Consider the following 20,649-nt stretch of genomic DNA (forward strand, 5'->3'; position numbering starts at 1 on the left):
ACACGTCACCCATGCTGCTGTTCTGTATATTATAGATACAAGTCCACGGTCTACCTTTCATACACATTTATTTTTTATAAAACAAAACAAAGAGTTAGAATATGAACAGTTAAATGCTGGGGGAGGGGAGGCTTCACTGAAAGACCACAGTATCCAACATGGCGGCTAGGCACTGAACAATGTTGGACGTCATCAGGACGTCCACGTGCTCCTCCAGGTGCCTCTTGGGATCCTGCGAGAAGAACGCAGTTATCAGGTTAAGGAAGGTCGTTGCAAAGATTATCCATGGGCATTTATGATGATCGCAAAACAGATGTTGTATTCAGGTTACAGCGAGGACGGATACCTGCTTTCCGACATTCTTGATGGCCAGCTGCTCAGGGGTCATCTTATCCTCTTCTTCGACCGCCTGGGTTAGAACACGGGGACATTGATTCTCACTCAGACATTAACATTTAAAGCTGGGTATTGTTCATTATGGCATGTAAAGAATAAAACATTTTGCAACAGAATATGAAAAAGTGTGTTTTATTTGGTTTGACCTTATAAGAAACACAGAACATACAATCATCAGTTGCATCACACCTGGCCAGACCGCTCACTTTCAATATTTAAATAATAAATCATTCAATTTTCCTTTGTGTTACTGATGGTGCATTGATTGATTTCCACGTTTTTAGTTTACGCTTTTTCAAGACGAGAGATGAGAATGGAATCGTCCAACGCATCACGTATCTCACTACACCCCCATACACCATGCCTATATCTTGAAAGGGAGTGTTTCTGATTGGACAAGTCCAGGTAGACCCTCCCTGTTTCAGTCCATTTTATTCTATTTGAATACTAATGAACACCACCCGGGAGAACTCATGCAGTTTGCCCACACAGACCCCTGGTCTCAAAATACTTCCAGGCCCTCCCACTTTCCCCTTCTGATCCCTGCCTGCTCACCTTGTTGTAGTTCTTAGCCAGCTCCAGCATCTCCTTGACGATGTTCTCGTTGAGCTTGCAGTGCTCGCTGTAGTCCTGCAGGGTCAGGCCCTCCATCCAGCTCTTCTTGTGCAGGTTCAACAGCATCTGGGAGGTCAAGGATCAAAAGTCACTCAAGGATCATATGTTAATGTGGCACATGCAACCAAGAGAGGATAGAGGCACCGTGTACATATGTTTAACGGTCGCACAGAAGATGACATCACCTGTCATTCAGGCAGGAGTACATACAGTAGGCATATTATGAAATGTCACTCTCAGCGGTGTAATTATAACTAACTCATTCAACTACGACAGTCAACAGTCATCTTTTTCTGATATTCTATACTCCCCTTAAATATGTCATTTTGACATGTATAGTAGAGTTTCAGAAACTCTTCACACCTTTTGCTCGAGTTCATTTTTCCTGTAGTTGATGGTGATGGAGTAGTAATGCCTGTTCAGTCCATGGATCAGAGCCTTGGAGGAGGACAACAGATGATTGAAATAAGAACAGAAACTCTACATTCACGTGCATGTTAAAAACACAGAGGTGTTCAGATGCGTGCTGGTCAACAGCTCCATGGTCTTACCTGGATGGAGGGCTTGTTCAGATGCCCCAGGTTGGAGGTGGTTTGCCTGGGCTCGTGTCCCAGAACCATCATGTTGGCATTGATCAGCCGGAACGCATCGATAACAACCTGCCCGAAAGAACAAAAAGGAACCACGTGTTATCTCACAGAGAGTAGAGGAACAGTGTCTGTGTCAATTCCATTCCTGAGCAGAAAAATAAAATAAATAACCCAAAAAATTGAAAGAATGCCAAGTAAGCACAACACTGTGCTTTGGATCTAAGCCATGAGGGTAGCGTTAGTGTGTGAGAATACTGTGAAGGGGAGAGTAGATGACCGGGGACGGAGAGAGATGGTACCGTCCCTGATCTGATGTTCACTAACTGCTGTAACCAGGCTGTCACTCCAGATGTGTGTAAACGACACCAAAACCACGGCTCTGCCTGAGTGCCGTACATGTCCCTAATCACATCCTATTACTAGGCCCTAAGTTGCATCCTTCCAGGTGAGTAGACATTGCATAGTCACAGCAAGGCAAAGATATGCCACCATGCTATGAGAGGCTCTGCCAACTGCGGTTATGTGTGAAAGCATGACAGATGAGTAGCTCATGGTTACATTCATGTTAAAACATTGATGAGGATGATGGGTTTATGGCGGTCCTGACTCACTTATGCCTTGTTTAGTAGATGTCACCCTGAGACCTGCGTCCATAAATCACTGTGAAATCCTTTTACTACAAAGCATAGGAAATTAGTGTATTAAAACACATTTATCTCTTTTCTCTCACTGGTCTTGGCTGCATTAGCCAAATATTAAGTACTCAACTTTTATAACCTGCATCGCTCCAAATTAACCCTAGGTTATCGTGTCTTGTGAGGAAATGGTTCACACGAAGGAAAGGTGCCCGAGCGCCGTGAAACGACTGGCATTATTGTTATGTTCCATCTATGTGGTTATATTGGCTGCTCATTCAATGGACCGTAATGTATTGTGTACAACAATATTCCGAGTGGCGGACAGAGTGACGAGAGACGGTGAATGTGAAAGGGAAGCAGGACACTGCCATGTTCTGAGCATATCAAGAGGAGGCTACATCTTTCACCAGCAAGACTTGGCCCGGGCGACACCCTTTCCTCTAAGGCAGAGGGGTGAAACCTGCTAAAAACACAAATATTTCAAAACGAGGATTAGCAAATGTGCCCTGGTATTTGTAGGTTTGTAAAAATGTAATATAATATTTTAATATTCTCTCTCTCACGCTTGGGTGGCAAAATATTATTAAGACAAAAGGTTTTAAACCATCCCCTCGGTCAGCACACTACTCCTAATAGCAATCTAATTAAATATCTTTATGAGATTGCCTGTGCTTAGAAACCATTTCTAATGTAAAACATTGGAGAGCTAACTTTCATTTCTAGTGGTGCACTCTCCTCTGAGCGGAGATAACACATTGAGATGGAATTGGCTCTCACACCCACAGACAGCTCCGTGGAGGTGATAATAGACAGCTCCCCGGAGCACAGAGGCAGGAGGAGATGGAGGAAGTGCCATATGGGGCCCGTGAGGGTGGAAGAGAGAGAAAGAAACATAACAAGGAAAGGAGGGTGGTGGGGATGGGGGTGTATGATCAGTTCTAGATGAAGACATCTCAATCCCAGGAGATGTAAGAATAAACAACCTTAGATGGCTACACGGGCAGAACGCTGTTAGCTAAAATCTCGAACGATTTGAGTTTCCACCCAATCAATCACTTGATTTTATTATTGGATTGATTGAAGTTTGCAGCCACGAGAAAGTCAACCTGTCACACAATTTGCATACAAATTAAATTAGAACATTGCTGAATAAATCATGGTGGTTCAGGGATGCAAACTGATGAAGGCCCAAAAAAGGTGAGAAATCTTTTTTGCGCAGAAACACGTGAAAAGAAATCTGTGTAAACGCCTGTTCCCATTTTCTATACGTGTGACTATCAGATTTTTGTGCAGCACCTCTACTCAATACTTCACTCTACTCAATACAACACATTGATTTTCGCTTCACACTTTTTTTACTGTATGATAGAAATGGCTACTGCAGAAAATAGCTCATTTGTTCATACCCAAAGGCCTACCTGTGATCGGGCAGGAGGAATGCAGTAAGGAATACAACTGCATAATGATCTGCATTTATTTCCATTGTGGCAGTAAGGGGGAAAAGACTCTAGGCCTAGATGAAACCATCTTTAGCCTACTCTCCAGACAACTTTACAAACATAGCCTACACTCACACCTTCTCTCTCTCTCTCACACACACACACACACACACACACACACACACAAATGTTAGGCACCAAACAGAATTTAAAGTGAAACTGACAGTGTTTGAACTACTTTGCAGATATGAAACAGACAACCATAATATGAAAAATATAAAATTCCCATTTTATGCTTCAAAACCAACTTTATAAGAGGTTTTAAAAGTAGGTTATAGTTGACTCAGAATTCCATGGCATACAGTAAGGCATTATTGGCAGAATAGATGGATGCAGTTCAATGGATGATTCATATTCACCAATACATTTCTTGGTGGTCCAAAAAATATTGCTAGCAGGTTGTAAATCAAAGCTGGCCTGGGTAATCTGCCCAAACAGATTATCAAGGTAGTTATGGATTATTTTAAATATGTTATTGGACAATAAACAGATATGGCTTATTAACCTATACGGTCCGAATAATGATGATCCAAGCTTCTTTGAAAATATAAGAATTTATCAACTCTACAAGCAACACTAGACTATTATTATGCTGGGAGATTTTAATACGGTCTTAAATACCTCCTTGGACCGGAAAGGAAATCACACTACAAACTATCACCCTCAGGCACTTAAGGAAATCATGAATGTTATGGATATATTGGAATTAGTGGATATATGGAGACTGAAATACCCTGATCTAGTGAGATACACATGGCGGAGGCTTAATCAAGCTAGTCGTCTTGACTACTTTCTTATGCCATTCTCTCTGGCACCAAAAGTCTTTAAAAGTGTTGATAGGGGATAGAATGAGGTCAGATCATCACATTATTGGCATATTTAATTAAAGCCTTTCAGATGATAAATTGTTTAGAACTAGGACAGAAGAAATTATAACTGACTTTTTCAGACATAACGTAGGTACAGCAGATCCCCTTATTGTATGGGACACTTAAGTGTGCCTTTAGAGGCCATGCAATTCTGTACTCATCTATAAAACAAAAGCAATTTAGATCAAAAGAGTCCATATTAACAAAGGAAATTGAAGGACTAACAGTACAGTAAGATAGCAATAAAAACGGTACTATAGAGGCACAGAATAAATTAGAGGAAAAACAAAAAGAAATGGAGGAACTTATTCAAGAAAGATCCAGTGTAATATATTATAAAAATAAAGCGAACTGGATGGGGAAAAATGCACCAAATTCTTTTTCAATCTTCAATATAGAAATGCTACCAAAAAAATGTATTAAACCTTGTTACAAATGATGGAGTCACGCATGATTCACCAAATGATATTTTGAAAGAGGAAGTAAAGTACTTAAATAATATGTTTTCATTTCAGACTCCTCCATCTCCACTAACTGAAACTAATTGTATGGATTTTTTTCCTAATAATAATGTAAAATTAACATCTGTACAGAAAGACTCGTGAAGGTCAAATTACAGAGGAGGAACTTGATGCAATTGGGGCCTTTAAGGACAGGAAAACTCCAGGGCTGGATGGCATACCAGTGGAAGTATACAAAACTTTTTTTATATACTCAGTGGACCATTGTTGGCTTGTTTTAACCACTCCTATATAAATGGTAGATTATCAGACACGCAACCAGAAGGTCTGATATCATCATTACTGAAACAGAACCCAAGTGGTATATATAAAGATCCAGTCCATTTAAGAAATTGGAGACCTCTTACACTTCAGTGTTGTAATGCAAAAATCCTAGCAAAATGCTTGGCGCATAGAATTTAGAAAGTATTGTCAGATATTATTCATCCTAATCAGACAGTTTTTTTTACATGGACAATACATTGGCGATAATACACTGCTCAAAAAATAAAGGGAACACTTAAACAACACAATGTAACTCCAAGTCAATCACACTTCTGTGAAATCAAACTGTCCACTTAGGAAGCAACACTGATTGACAATAAATTTCACATGCTGTTGTGCAAATGGAAGACAACAGGTGGGTGGAAATTATAGGCAATTAGCAAGACACCCCCAATAAAGGAGTGGTTCTGCAGGTGGTGACCACAGACCACTTCTCAGTTCCTATGCTTCCTGGCTGATGTTTTGGTCACTTTTGAATGCTGGCGGTGCTTTCACTCTAGTGGTAGCATGAGACGGAGTCTACAACCCACACAAGTGGCTCAGGTAGTGCAGCTCATCCAGGATGGGACATCAATGCGAGCTGTGGCAAGAAGGTTTGCTGTGTCTGTCAGCGTAGTGTCCAGAGCATGGAGGCGATACCAGGAGACAGGCCAGTACATCAGGAGACGTGGAGGAGGACCGCTACCTCCGCCTTTGTGCAAGGAGGAGCAGGAGGAGCACTGCCAGAGCCCTGCAAAATGACCTCCAGCAGGCCACAAATGTGCATGTGTCTGCTCAAACGGTCAGAAACAGACTCCACGAGGGTGCTATGAGGGCCCGACGTCCACAGGTGGGGGTTGTGCTTACAGCCCAACACCGTGCAGGACGTTTGGCATTTGCCAGAGAACACCAAGATTGGCAAATTCGTCACTGGCGCCCTGTGCTCTTCACAGATGAAAGCAGGTTCACACTGAGCACATGTGACAGACGTGACAGAGTCTGGAGACGCCGTGGAGAACGTTCTGCTGCCTGCAACATCCTCCAGCATGACCGGTTTGGCGGTAGGTCAGTCATGGTGTGGGGTGGCATTTCTTTCGGGAGCCGCACAGCCCTCCATGTGCTCGCCAGAGGTAGCCTGACTGCCATTAGGTACCGAGATGAGATCCTCAGAACCCTTGTGAGACCATATGCTAGTGCGGTTGGCCCTGGGTTCCTCCTAATGCAAGACAATGCTAGACCTCATGTGGCTGGAGTGTGTCAGCAGTTCCTGCAAGAGGAAGGCATTGATGCTATGGACTGGCCCACCCGTTCCCCAGACCTGAATCCAATTGAGCACATCTGGGACATTATGTCTCGCTCCAGCCACCAACGCCACGTTGCACTACAGACTGTCCAGGTGTTGGCGGATGCTTTAGTCTAGGTCTGGGAAGAGATCCCTCAGGAGACCATCCGCCACCTCATCAGGAGCATGCCCAGGCATTGTAGGGAGGTCATACAGGCACGTGGAGGCCACACACACACTACTGAGCCTCATTTTGACTTGTTTTAAGGACATTACATCAAAGTTGGATCAGCCTGTAGTGTGGTTTTCCACTTTAATTTTGAGTGTGACTCCAAATCCAGACCTCCATGGGTTGATACATTTGATTTCCATTGATCATTTTTGTGTGATTTTGTTGTCAGCACATTCAACTATGTAAAGAAAAAAGTATTTAAAGTATTCATTCAGCTCTAGGATGTGATCTAGGATGTGTTATTTTAGTGTTCCCTTTATTTTTTTGAGCAGTGTATAAGGCAAGTACTGGAAACAATAGAATACTATGAAATATCGGGGACACCAGGCCTGGTTTTCATAGCTGATTTTGAAAAGGCTTTTGATAAAGTACGGCTGGAGTTTATATATAAATGCCTAGAATATTTCAATTTTGGGGAATCTCTTATAAAATGGGTTAAAAAGGTATGTATAGTAACCCTAGGTGTAAAATAGTAAATTATGGCTACATCTCAGAAAGTTTTAAACTATCTAGAGGAGTAAAACAAGGTTGTCCACTATCGGCATATCTATTTATTATTGCCATAGAAATGTTAGCTGCTAAGATTAGATCAAACAATAATATTAAGGGATTAGAAATCCGTGGCTAAAAACTAAGGTGTCATTGTACGCTGATGATTCATGTTTTCTTTTAAAACCACAATTAGAATCTCTCCACGGCCTCATAGAGGATCTAGATACTTTTTCTATCCTCTCTGGATTAAAACCAAATTATGATAAGTGTACTACGTATTGGATCATTTTACATTACCATATAGTTTACTAATAAAATGGTCTGATGGAGATGTGGACATACTCGGTATACAAATCCCAAAAGAAAGAAATGATCTCACACAAATACATGTTTATAGAAAGTTAGCAAAAATAGATAAGATCTTGTTGCCATGGAAAGGAAAATACCTGTCTATATGTGGGAAAATCACCCTGATTAACTCTTTAGTCATATCACAGTTTATCTATTTGCTTATGGTTTTGCCTAAACCTAGTGACCTGCTTTTTAAATTATATGAACAACAAATATTCAATTTTATTTGGAATGGCAAGCCAAATAAAATTAAAAGGGCCTATTTAATAAACTAATATGAATTTGGAGGGCAGAAATGATTACATATTAAAGCATTAGACCTCTCACTAAAGGCATCAGTCATACAAAAGTTATACTTAAATCCAAACTGGTTCTCTAGTAAATTGGTATGAATGTCTCATCCTGTTCAAGAAGGGCCTTGTCCCCTTTATTCAGATTACACCTGCCCACTTTCGGTTGTTTGAAAAGGATATAATTTCCAAAATATCTTTGTTTTTTAAACAAGCCTTAGAAAGTTGGTTGCAATTTCAGTTTAATCCACCTGAAAGGACAGAACAAATAATACAACAAATATTGTGGTTAAATACTAATATAATAATTTATTTTAAAAAACTATTTTTCGAAGAAATGTTTAAAAAAATATATAATTTTAGTGAATGATATCATAAATAGGACTGGTGGAGTTATGTCACACATGCAGCTAACACAGACATATGGAAATGTCTGCTCTACCCAAAGTAGAAAGGGAAAAAGTAAGGAACTTGTATGTCGGCCCTGTATTAAAGAACATAAATGGTTAAAGAAAAGTGTGATAAATAAAAACATATACCCATTTCATTTAAGGACCAAAAAAACTGACAGCTGTGCCATATAAATTGCAAAAATAGTTGGGAAGAGATTTTCGATGTACCCATTCCATGGCACATGGTTTATGAATTGATACGCAAAACAACGCCGGATTCAAAACTTCAAATTTTTCGATTTAAATTACTAAACAAAATTCTTGCAACTAATAGAATGTTATATATATGGGGGTTACAATCTTCCCAGCTCTGCAGATTCTGCTGTGAGGAGGCAGAGTCATTAGATCATTTATTTTGGTATTGTCCATATGTAGCTTGGTTTTGGTCACAGGTCCAGGAATGGCTGAAGAATTGCAACATTGGCCTAGAACTAACGCTACAGATGGCAATACTGGGTGATTTGAAAAGCCATAGTCAATCAATCAACAATATAATAATTATTTTAGCAAAGATGTTTGTTTTTGGTTTACAATCTGTGGAAGCTATGAGAATAGAAAGGTTCAATTATTTTGTGAGGCATCACAGCACAGTTGAAAAATATATGACGGGTCGAGATCCGAAGTGGGTGGCGTTGAGAGATAGATGGGGGGGACTAAAAACAAACAAAAAATAACTATTGTAAGGTAGACTGTCTGTAAAATGTGTATAAAATGTATAAATTGAAGGTAAAAGCCAAAGTGTTTATTAGTTTACTCCAATTGGGGGATCGGTGGTAGGGTTTGCTGGGAATAATAATAAAAGGCATATTCTTTAAAAAAGTATGCATGTCTATATAGGTATGTCTATATGTATGCATGCGTGTATGGATATATATATATATATATATATTTACCCCAAAAATATATGGGGGATTGGAAATGATGCAGACAATTACATTGATGGAAGCAACATTCTTTCCGCAATATTAAGCTGATCCACCCCTTATATTAAAAAAATTTAAAAGCTGGCCTGGGTACATCGTTTGCTGCCTCCACCCGTTTGGGGTGCACTGTTTCAGTTTCAATGACTGAATATTTTCAACAAAAACTGATGACTGTAACTAAGGCTGGGAATGTCAATACAATCAAACTATACTGTCGCACGCCCTTCATCTGCCACCATCACATCATGTTTCAGAATAATAATAATACACATCCCCATGTCGCAAGGTTCTGTACACAATTCCTGGAAGCTGAAAATGTCCCAGTTCTTCCATGGTCTGAATACTCACAAGTCATGTCACCCAATGAGTATGTTTAGGATGCTCTGGATTGACGTGTACGACAGCGTGTTCCAGTTCCCGCCAACATTCCACAGGCCACAATCAACAGCCTGATCAACTCTACGCAAAGGAGATGTGTCGGGCTGCATGAAGCAAATGGTGGTCACACCAGATACTGACTGTCTTCTGATCAACACCCTTACGTTTTTTTTTAACCGTATCTGTGACCAGATGCATATCTGTATTCTCAGTCATGTGACATCCCTAGATTAGGGTCTAATGGGCCACTGTGTTCACAACGTTGAGATCAGCAAACTGCTCGACCACAACACCATACACATGGTCTGTGGTTGTAAGGCTGATTGGACGTACTACCAAATTCGATTGAGGCGGCTTATGGTAGAGAAATTACCATTCAATTATCTGGCAACAGCTCTGTAGACATTACTGCAGTCAGCAAGAAATGTGAATTGCTTTGCTATCTAGCTATGATGAATTTGAACAACATCCACAGTTAGCATATCGCTTAGTTCCGTTTGTATACATTTGGCATTGATCAAATTGGCAGGCAGGCAAGTCCCCATGCATTTGTCAAAACGTGAGTTGGGACAAGCATGCATTGGCAGGCAAGCTGCAGAAGGACGAACAGGCTAATATTCCCCATAATTTATCAGTGCAATTGAGACGGCCACCTAGCTGAAAAAGTTTTAGAAGGTTTCTCTAATGTTCCCTCGTTAGATTTTAGCTCATCACATTCTGGCTAGCTAGTTGTTGATCTTATTGTTGTTGTTGTGCATAGGCAACTGAGTGAGAGAGAGCCTACCTTTTCATGGTTGTTTGATCAGTAGGACTGAAGTTCCCAAATGTAAGAGGACTCCTGTGGCATTTGCAGAAATCCATTCAGGTGTATTTTATGGCTTTTGGTAAATGCGTTCTAATGATATAAAGTCACGCTGTTGCTACTGCCTGTAAAAACACAGTGCAGATCAAATTGAATGTCGGAAGGCCCGCATGGCAAATGGCTTATTTGCATATAGGCCTACTATAACTGATTGTCTATGGCGCACTGGTCTGCGAAGACTTAAGGTTTTATTTACTGCAGCGTCTAATAATTATCCAAACGCACGGCCGCTTTCCCACTTTTCACAAATGCCATACACGACTATACGTCATTCGCAGACATTCTATAAATTTATGAAAACAACCATATCCAAGTGCTCGCTTGTCAGAAAATGTAAAACAATGGTGTTATATTCTTCCTGGGTGTGTATATGATCAGATTTTAGTAAGACTTGTTGCTAAAACGCTGTCAGTTCCAATTTAAGGATCACCAGAAAAAGAGTGACTTTTGATTCAGATTTGAATTACATTGATTAGGCACATGAATCCTACTTTTGATGCATCTATCCCTTGTTCCAGTGCCATCCAAATGTGCATAGCCAAGGTACCATGCTAGCTAGCCAGGTAACATCACTAAACAAGGTTTAGTTTATCAAACCAAAAACTAGGGCCCGTGAGTAGTTTTAAACCACCCGCGTCATGGTTAAAGAAATTGTACGTAAACGAGAGGGTGTGCTAAACTACTTTTTTAGCACCGCTGTGCCTTGGTTATAGGTACAAGGCAGAGTACCGTAGATCAGCAGTCTTGTTAAAAGTTGTTCTGCACAACGGGTTACCAATTAAATAAAAAGGCTACTATTTCATCCCTGACGAAAATATAGGCCTAGTCAAAAACACATATGGTTGCTAGCCAAGCCGGCTGGCCGTTCATTCCATCCGTTGTTGCAAACCAAAATGGTAGAAATAATGTCTAGATGCCTTTTACAGTCAAGGTAATGAATTAGCTCAATGCCTAGGTTTACCTCCACTGTATTCACATCCTACCATACCCTTGTCTGTGCATTATTCCTTGAATCTATTCTTCCGTGCCCAGAAACATTATCCTTTTACTCTCTGTTCTGAACGCACTAGACAACCAGTTCTTATAGCCTTTAGCCGTACCCTTATCATACTCCTCCTCTGTTCCTCTGGCGATGTAGAGGTTAACCCAGGCCCTGCAGCACCTAGCTCCACTCCCCAGGCGCTCTCATGTGTTGACTTCTGTAACCATAAAAGCCTTGGAATCATGCTTGTTAACATTAGAATCCTCCTCCCTAAGTTTATTTTATTCACTGCTTTAGCACACTCTGCCAACCCGGATGTCCTAGCCATGTCTGAATCCTAGCTTAGGAAGGCCATCAAAAATCCTGAAATCTCCATCCCTAACTATAACATTTTCTGACAAGATAGAACTGCCAAAGGGGGCGGTGTTGCAATCTACTGCAGAGATAGCCTGCAGAGTTCTGTCTTACTATCCAGGTCTGTACCCAAACAATTTGAGCTTCTACTTTTAAAAATCCACCTTTCCAGAAACAAGTCTCACCATTGCCGCTTGTTATAGACCACCTTCAGCCCCCAGCTGTGCCCTGGACACCATGTGTGAATTGATGGCCCCCCCATTTATCTTCAGAGCTCGTACGGTTAGGTGACCTAAACTTGGATATGCTTAACACAGACCTGGATAGACCTACAATCTAAGCTTGATGCCCTCAATCTCACACAAATTATCAATGAACCTACCAGGTACAACCCCAAATCCGTAAACACAGGCACCCTCATAGAGATCATCCTGACCAACCTGCCCTCTAAATACACCTCTGCTGTCTTCAACCAGGATCTCAGCGATCACTGCCTCATTGCCTGCGTCCGTAATGGGTCTGCGGTCAAACAACCACCCCTCATCACTGTGAAACACTCCCTAAAACACTTCAGTGAGCATGCCTTTCCAATCGACCTGGCCCAGGTATCCAGGAAGGATATTGACCTAATTTTGTCAGTAGAGGATGCCTGGTTATTCTTTAAAAGTGCTTTCCTCACCATCTTAAATAAGGATGCCTCATTCAAAAAAATGTATAACCAGGAACAGATATAGCCCTTGGTTCACTCCAGACCTGACTGCCCTTGACCAGCAGAAAAACATCCTGTGGCGGACTGCATTAGCATTGAATAGCCCCCGCAATATGCAACTTTTCAGGAAGTTAGGAACCAATATACACAGGCAGTTAGGAAAGCGAAGGCTAGCTTTTTCAAACAGAAAATTACATTCTGTAGCACAAGCTCAAAAATGTTCTGCCACACTGTAAAGTCCATGGAGAATAAGAGCACCTCCTCCCAGCTGCCCACTGCACCGAGACTAGGAAACACTGTCACCACCGATAAATCCACGATAATTGAGAATTTCAAGAAGCATTTATCTACGGCTGGCCATGCTTTCCACCTGGCTACCCCTACCCCGGTCAACAGCTCTGCACCCCCCACAGCAACTTGCCCAAGCCTTCCCCCAAATGCAGATAGCTGATGTTCTGAAAGAGCGGCAAAATCTGGACCCCTACAAATCAACTGGGCTAGACAATCTGGACCCTCTCTAAAATGATCCGCCGCAATTGTTGCAACCCCTATTACTAGGGAGAGACAGACACTCTATACCCAAACGGTTACAGACCTATATCTATCTATCCTACCCTGCCTTTCTAAGGCCTTCGAAAGCCAAGTAAACAAACAGATCACCGCCCATTTCGAATACCACCGTACCTTCTCCGCTATGCAATCTGGTTTCCGAGCTGGTCATGGGTGCACCTCAGCCACGCTCAAGGTACTAAACGATATCATAACCACCATCGATAAGAGACATTACTGTGCAGCCGTATTCATCCACCTGGCCAAAGCTTTCGACTCTGTCAATCACCACATTCTTTCTTATGGGCAGACTCAACAGCCTTGGTTTCTCAAATGACTGCCTCGCCTGGTTCACCAACTTCTTCTCAGACAGAGTTCAATGTGTCAAATCGGAGGGCTTGTTGTCCGGACCTCTTGCAGTCTCTATGGGGGTGCCACAGGGTTAAATTCTCAGCCCGACTCTTTTCTCTGAATACATCATTGATGTCGCTCTTGCTACTTGGTGATTCTCTGATCCACCTACCTTTACACAGACGACACCATTCTGTATACTTCTGGCCCTTCTTTGGACACTGTGTTAACTAAACTCCAGACGTGTTTCAATGCCATACAACTCTCCTTCCGTGGCCTCCAACTGCTCTTGAATGCAAGTAAAACTAAACGCATGCTCCTCAACCTGCCCGCCCACCCAGCATCACTACTCTGCACGGTTCTGACATAGAATATGTGGACACCTACAAATACCTAGGGGTCTGGTTAGACCGTCCTTCCAGACTCACATTAAGCATCTCTAATCCAAAATTAAATCTAGAATCGGCTTCCAATTTCACAACAAAGCATCCTTCACTTATGCTGCCAAACATACCCTGGTCAAACGGACTATCCTACTGATCCTCGACTTCAGCTATGTCATTTACAAAATAGCCTCCAACACTCTACTCAGCAAATTGGATGTAGTCTATCACAGTGCCATCTGTTTAGTCACCAAAGTCCCATATACTACCCACCACTGGCTCCAGGTCATCTATAAGTCTTTGCTAGGTAAAGCCCCGCCTTATCTCAACCCACAAAGCAGCACCCACCCATAGCACGTGCTCCAGCAGGTATATTTCACTGGTTACCCCCAAAGCCAATTCATCTTTTTGCCGCCTTCCCTTCCAGTTCTCTGCTGCCAATGACTGGAACGAATTGCAATTTTTTTTTTTAAATCACTGAAGCTGGAGACTCATATGTCCCTCACTAACTTTAACTTCTTGACGCTACCCATCCCTTAAGCGGGATAATTGTCATCAGCAACCGCCGAATAGCATAGCGCCTCAGTCAAATAATATTACTAAAAATATTAATATTCATGAAATCACAAGTGCAATATTGCAAAACACAGTTTAGCCTTTTGTTAATCCACCTGTCTCAGATTTTGAAATTATGCTTTACAGCGAAAGCAATCCAAGCATTTGTGTACGTTTATCGATCGCATGACAAAACATTAAGTACACTTAGCATCAGGTAGCTTGGTCACGAAAATCAGAAAAGCAATCAAATTAATCGTTTACCTTTGATGATCTTCGGATGTTTTCACTCACGAGACTCCCAGTTACACAACAAATGTTCCTTTTGTTCCATAAAGATTATTTTTATATCCAAAATACCTCAGTTTGTTTGGCGCATTATGTTCAGAAATCCACAGGAAAGAGCGGTCACGACAACGCAGACAAATTCCAAATAATATCCGTAATGTCCACAGAAACATGTTGAATGTTTTTTATAATCAATCCTCAGGTTGTTTTTAAAATATATAATCGATAATATATCAACTGCAAATGTCTTTCACAGTAGGAGAGGGAAAAGCAATACCTATCCAAACTGTTGCGTGAGCAAAACTCATGTGACCACTTGACGCGATGTTATCGTTCTGGCTCATTTTTCAAGATAAAAGCCTGAAAATATGTCTGAAGACTGTTGACACCTTGAGGAAGCGATAGGAAAAGGAATCTGGTTGATATCCCTTTAAATGGAGCAATGGGAGGCTATGGAACATGCAGTTTTCAAAATAGAAGCCACTTCCTGGTTTGATTTTTCTCAGGGTTTCGTCTGCGATATCAGTTCTGTTATACTCAGACAATATTTTGACAGTTTTGGAAACTTTAAAGTGTTTTCTATCCTAATCTGTCAACTATATGCATATTCTAGCATCTGGTCCTGAGAAATAGGCCGTTTACTTTGGGAACGTTATTTTTCAAAACATAAAAATAGTGCCCCCTAGCTTCAAGAGGTTAAGCATCAGCTGTCAGAGCAGCTCACAGATCATTGCACCTGTACATCGCACATCTGTAAATAGCCCATCCAACTGCCTCATCCCCATATTGTTTTTTTGTACCCCAGCATCTCTACTTGCACATTCATCACTCCAGTGTTTAATTGCTAAATTGTAATTAATTCGTCACTACGGCCTATTTATTGCCTTACCTCCCTAATCTTACCTCATTTGCACACACTGTATATAGACTTTTCTATTGTGTTATTGACTGTACGTTTGTTTATTCCATGTGTAACTGTTGTTGTTTGTGTCGCACTGCTTTGCTTCATCTTGGCCAGGTCGCAGTTGTAAATGAGAACTTGTTCTCAACTGGCCTACCTGGTTAAATAAAGGTGAAATATATATATTTTTTTATTTTAAATATACGTGTTCCAGTAGGTTGTTACACACAGACAGTAAAGTGAAGTAAGCCCGAGCAACGCAAAGTTAGCCGAGGCAAGTGTGTGGTAATGCTAGCTTGCCAACTTAGATGCTAATGTAGCTAGCTAACATTTATTACACACAAAGTTGTTATTTGTACTATTGAAACATACATCCTTCTTATCAACTATAATCACAGCATTATTTTGCAGCCAGGTTGCAAAACGTATAATATCGTTGAAATGTGACGAGTTTGCATGCCTGTGGTTGTTGGACGTACCTTTCCTTTGACGCTCTGGATGGGGTCCACCACCACGGCCACGGCTCTCTCCGACAGGGCCTCGAAACTCTGCTGGGTGTTGATGTCAACGCCGGACAGCCAGCAGCCAAACCCGGGGTGACTGTGGTACCAGCCCACCACCATCTCTGGTCTAGTTGGAGGAGCCACCACACAACCACCTCTATTTTAGTTCAACACTATTACTGCACAGATGCCTTTCTTTGTGTCTATTTTACACATTTCATTTTTGTTTTATTGTTACAAATGACATTTTTCTGTTTTTAAGTGTATCCTGGAGTGTAGAGCATGTGTGTAACTTTGTCCTGGAGATGCTATGCCAAATCGAGTGGCGTACTAACTAATAATTTTGTATTAATAAGTCCATATGCATTTACCTGCCAGTCTGCTTAAGCATATCCAACATTTTAGCTTGGAAGACGGGGTCCACGGCCTCCACACTGACACCCTATTGGAGAGAGAATTATTACTATTACGCAAACACCGGTGGAGAAAACGTCACATGCATAACTATAGAGTTACTCAACATTGTCCTGCGAGGTCTGTTAGGGGAAATGACTGGGAAAACGTACAGTTCCTGACTGCGGCATGGCGAACACGTCAATCACTCGCACAGTGTAGTCATCCACAAACTCGCCCAGCATCAAACCCATGACCTCCATGGGCACACCAGCACGCCCATGCTTCAGCATCTGAAGGAGATGGAAATACATGGTGAGACATAGACGACTGCCATGGACACACAAGTAACGAGTTGGTATAAATTATAAATGGCAACTGCGGTTATTTCCTTCTTACCTTGAGCAGTGCCAGTGAGGAGATGTACACCTGCTCTGCAGTGTCTACGGCGGGGGCGTCTGTAGGTGGGCCCTGAGGGGAAAATAACAGCTTTTAGGCTATAGTTGACTATCACACAGAGCTGGTTAAGGATGACAAAATACAGCTTCACTGCAGTTTATGATATATTAGTATTATATTACTGACAAACTGATGATCATTGTTTAAAGAGAGACTCAGCGAAATTATGTTGCCACGAAAGGCACCGCAGATATTGAGATGAGTGAGATGCAAGACTTCGCTCTCTCACAGTGTCTGCGCACGTCCACGGGGAAGTTGAGCCTCGTGCTTCAACGCTCTTAGTTGTTGCGGAAATTGACCAACTATGCTGTTTACTTTATGCTTCTACGTCATATTGTTTTGTCTACCTGTAACATATTTTGTTGACAATAAACACCACCTTCAAATTGACATTAGCCTAGCCACTAGCCAGTGAAAAACCCAGCAGCATTGCAGTTCTTGACACACTGAAACCAGTGTCTGGCACCTACTACCATACCCCGTTCAAAAGCACTTAAATCTTTTGTCTTGCCCATTCACCCTCAATGGCACACATCCACAATCCATGTCTCAAGGCTTAAAAATCCTTCTTTAACCCGTCTCATCCCCTTCATCTACACTGATTTAAGTGGATTTAGCAAGTCACATCAATTTGAGATCATAGCTTTCACTTGGTCAGTCTGTCACTGAAAGAGCATGTGTTCCTAATGTTTTCTACATTCAGTGTATGTTCAATATCCTGAAAGTAATTTTGTAATTTAAACGGTGATCTGAAACCCTGCATGTCAGAGAGGAAGAGGTTAAAAGAAGACACCCCCCCTATTTTTAACACCTCTGTAGGGTGCCAAGGCAGCAACTTACTGGAGGTGTTAATTGGCAAATTCAACGCCAGTCGGGAGCAAGCTCCTCATTGGCCTCGCCTTGCAAGGCTTGGCCACTGCGAACACAACAAAGTGGGCTCTTTTTATTTCTCTCACCAAAGAGCGCCCTGGGCTCTTTTGATTGGGCAGGGCTACACTACTCTAAAAATATGTTCCAACAAAGCATGCTCGATAATAGTGCAAGGGAGACACTGCAGTGGTTAGTCAGCCTACACCATAATTCTTTACTTTCGATTAGGCTACTTAGAATTTGTTAATACATATTGAACAGAATGCCTTGACAGTCTATTCTCACTATCCAGTTCACATGAAAAATAATGTGTAGAGCTAATAGGCTATAGCTAGGAAAACTATTCAACTTTGCAGAGGTTATTGAGTGAGGCAATTGGCTCCCGAGTGGCGCAGTGGTCTAAGGCTCTGCATCTCAGTGCAAGAGGCATCACTACAGCCCCTGGTTCGAATCCAGACTATCACATCCGGTCGTGATTGCGAGTCCCATAGGGCGACGCACAATTGGCCCAGCGTCATCCAAGTTTGGCCTGGGTAAGCAGTCATTGTAAATAAGAATTTGTTCTCAACTGACTTGCCTAGTTAAATAAAGGTTAAATAAAAATGTTTATATAAGTTGGGCATTTTTATAACTAACTCTTAACATGATTTTGTGGGCTATAGACTACATAACATTCTAATACTTACAATATTTAAGACAGCTAAGCTGTGCCAGGTCCTTTTCAGTCTGTGGATAAGAACAACAAGGTCTACCCTGGCTACAGCCTCTCACTTTTCATTTGTAGTCGCTTCTGCCTATTCCACCCATCTCAAGTCAGCATCACTCCCTGTTTGGTGATCAGGAATAAGATCGGTGTTGTAGTGAGGCTAGGATAGATATAGCCCAATATTAGAGGTCTGATTCATTATTGAATTAATGAGACAAGGTCTAAAGGCATTCCATAGCGACAGGGTGCGAGATAAGTCATGGCTGAAAACACACCTGACCCAGTCCAGGCATTCCTCCTCCAAGCCTCAGCAGCCTATCCATTTCTGTTGAGGGGAAAAAAACAGCAATGAATGTCAATCCTATTTATCATCTTCAACCCGATTACTTTCTAAACAATATGCATTGTTGTTAGATAGTAAACTACAAAAGTTGTTAATCTATTTCACCAAAAGGCAGTAAAAAGAGCAGGATAGAATGACATGATGGCATAGTTTGACAGGTAACGTTAGCTCTCAGACAATATGATTTTGTGTCAAACCCATCTGTTTCACAGGGAGGTAGCTGATTTTCCTGATTAATCTGGAACGTCTGCTTTCAGACAGTACCATCTAGTTATTTTTCCTGCCTGTTATATAACTAGATTCAAGAATTTGTGATGAGACAATTTAATGTTAATGACAGTCAAGTCACTACGCTAACTAACGACGTTGACAGTTAGCGTTAGCTACATATTATAGGTAGTTGGCTAATCATCTAGCTGTCTAAGTTAATGTTATCCACCAGAACAAATAAAATAAATGTTAAAACACGGTATAACATCAAATTCTTAATAAACAGTGGTCCCTGTCAACTATCCAACATATTTGACTAAGTTTGCTAACGTTAACCAGATAAACTGTCTTAGCTCGCTTGCTAGCGGTAACGTTAGCGACAGTTAGCTAGCTAACGTTAGCTCTTTCGTTGCACGAGAGTCGAAAACCCGAACTAACTAGATAGCAACTTCTTCAGCGTGGATTATTTTCTGCTAGGGTAGTGATCTAAACATTTGTGGGAGTGCGATCTTACCTATTCAATCTGTAAAAATGTTGGAAAGAATACTCGCGTGTGATAACTATTGAAGTCTAGCTTGCTACAATGAATCAGCCAGAATTCCTCATTCAAAACAAATTCGTCGGAACATTGGGTACTTCCGGCGCCTTGATGACCACTTCCACCCTCCGCAACATTCTGCTGTAGGTCGCTTTCTAGAAGCAAGGGGGAGCTGAATGCAGCTGACTCCGTGTCCCTTAAGCTGCACCAGCTCGTAAAGCAGTTTGTGCATTTAATACAGACCCAAATTGATGCTCAAAGCACCAAATATTAGTGTGATACAAACTAGGCTAACAAACCTGTTCCAACCTTTGTGAGAATGTATTATTGCCATTGTCCCTAGCTACCAATGTGGGCATCCTAGTGCAGCCTGCTATAATTGTCAAATCATACGATTATATTCCCCTGAGATTTATAGCTTGTTTGTCGTGCAATGACTAAAAGCTGTTTTTGTTCTGCTTCCCTTCTCACATAATATATAACTGTTGGTCCCCCCATTTCCATCCCTGGGGTTTTGACACATTGTAATTAGCTTCTTACTACACCCCCAAAATGGCTTGCATACTATACTCTTCTCTTTATGGATTTCTAGTATAACCAACATTTGGGTGGCAGGCAGACATAGCCTACACAGAATGAGGACACATCACAAAACAGTTGTGGAACATGTTCTTTGGTTTCAAGCCAAGACCGACCAATAGCTGATATTACAGCTCATTAGTCTCCAAAGTGTCCAATAGAAGTATACGAAAATAGTTTAAGCTACAGAACCATGGTCAACAATGACAAATAGAAGATGGGGGCAATAGTATCACCACTTAACAATCACACATACTGTATCTAATGTGCCAGTTGCTGTACATCTCTACATCTGTTCTTGGAAGGCCGTACCTCAGCATCAAAGGGGGAGTCAAATAGTGAA

General features: G+C 41.5%; 1 protein-coding gene across 1 annotated transcript; it reads right to left on the bottom strand.

Moving 5' to 3' along the window:
* Positions 1–51: 51 nt before the first annotated feature.
* On the bottom strand, positions 52–19,824 carry LOC115132954 (26S proteasome non-ATPase regulatory subunit 14). The gene is made up of 11 exons (XM_029665705.2): positions 19,704–19,824; positions 18,912–18,961; positions 17,001–17,072; positions 16,775–16,894; positions 16,580–16,650; positions 16,185–16,335; positions 1,563–1,670; positions 1,375–1,449; positions 952–1,077; positions 347–409; positions 52–232 (listed from the first exon to the last, which is right to left on the bottom strand). Exons 2-11 carry the CDS (start codon positions 18,957–18,959, stop codon positions 134–136), a joined length of 933 nt encoding a protein of 310 aa, XP_029521565.1. The 5' UTR covers positions 18,960–18,961; positions 19,704–19,824; the 3' UTR covers positions 52–133.
* Positions 19,825–20,649: the final 825 nt, after the last annotated feature.

This window comes from Oncorhynchus nerka, linkage group LG2, assembly GCF_034236695.1.
Source record: "Oncorhynchus nerka isolate Pitt River linkage group LG2, Oner_Uvic_2.0, whole genome shotgun sequence".
NCBI classification, from domain to species: Eukaryota; Metazoa; Chordata; class Actinopteri; order Salmoniformes; family Salmonidae; genus Oncorhynchus; species Oncorhynchus nerka.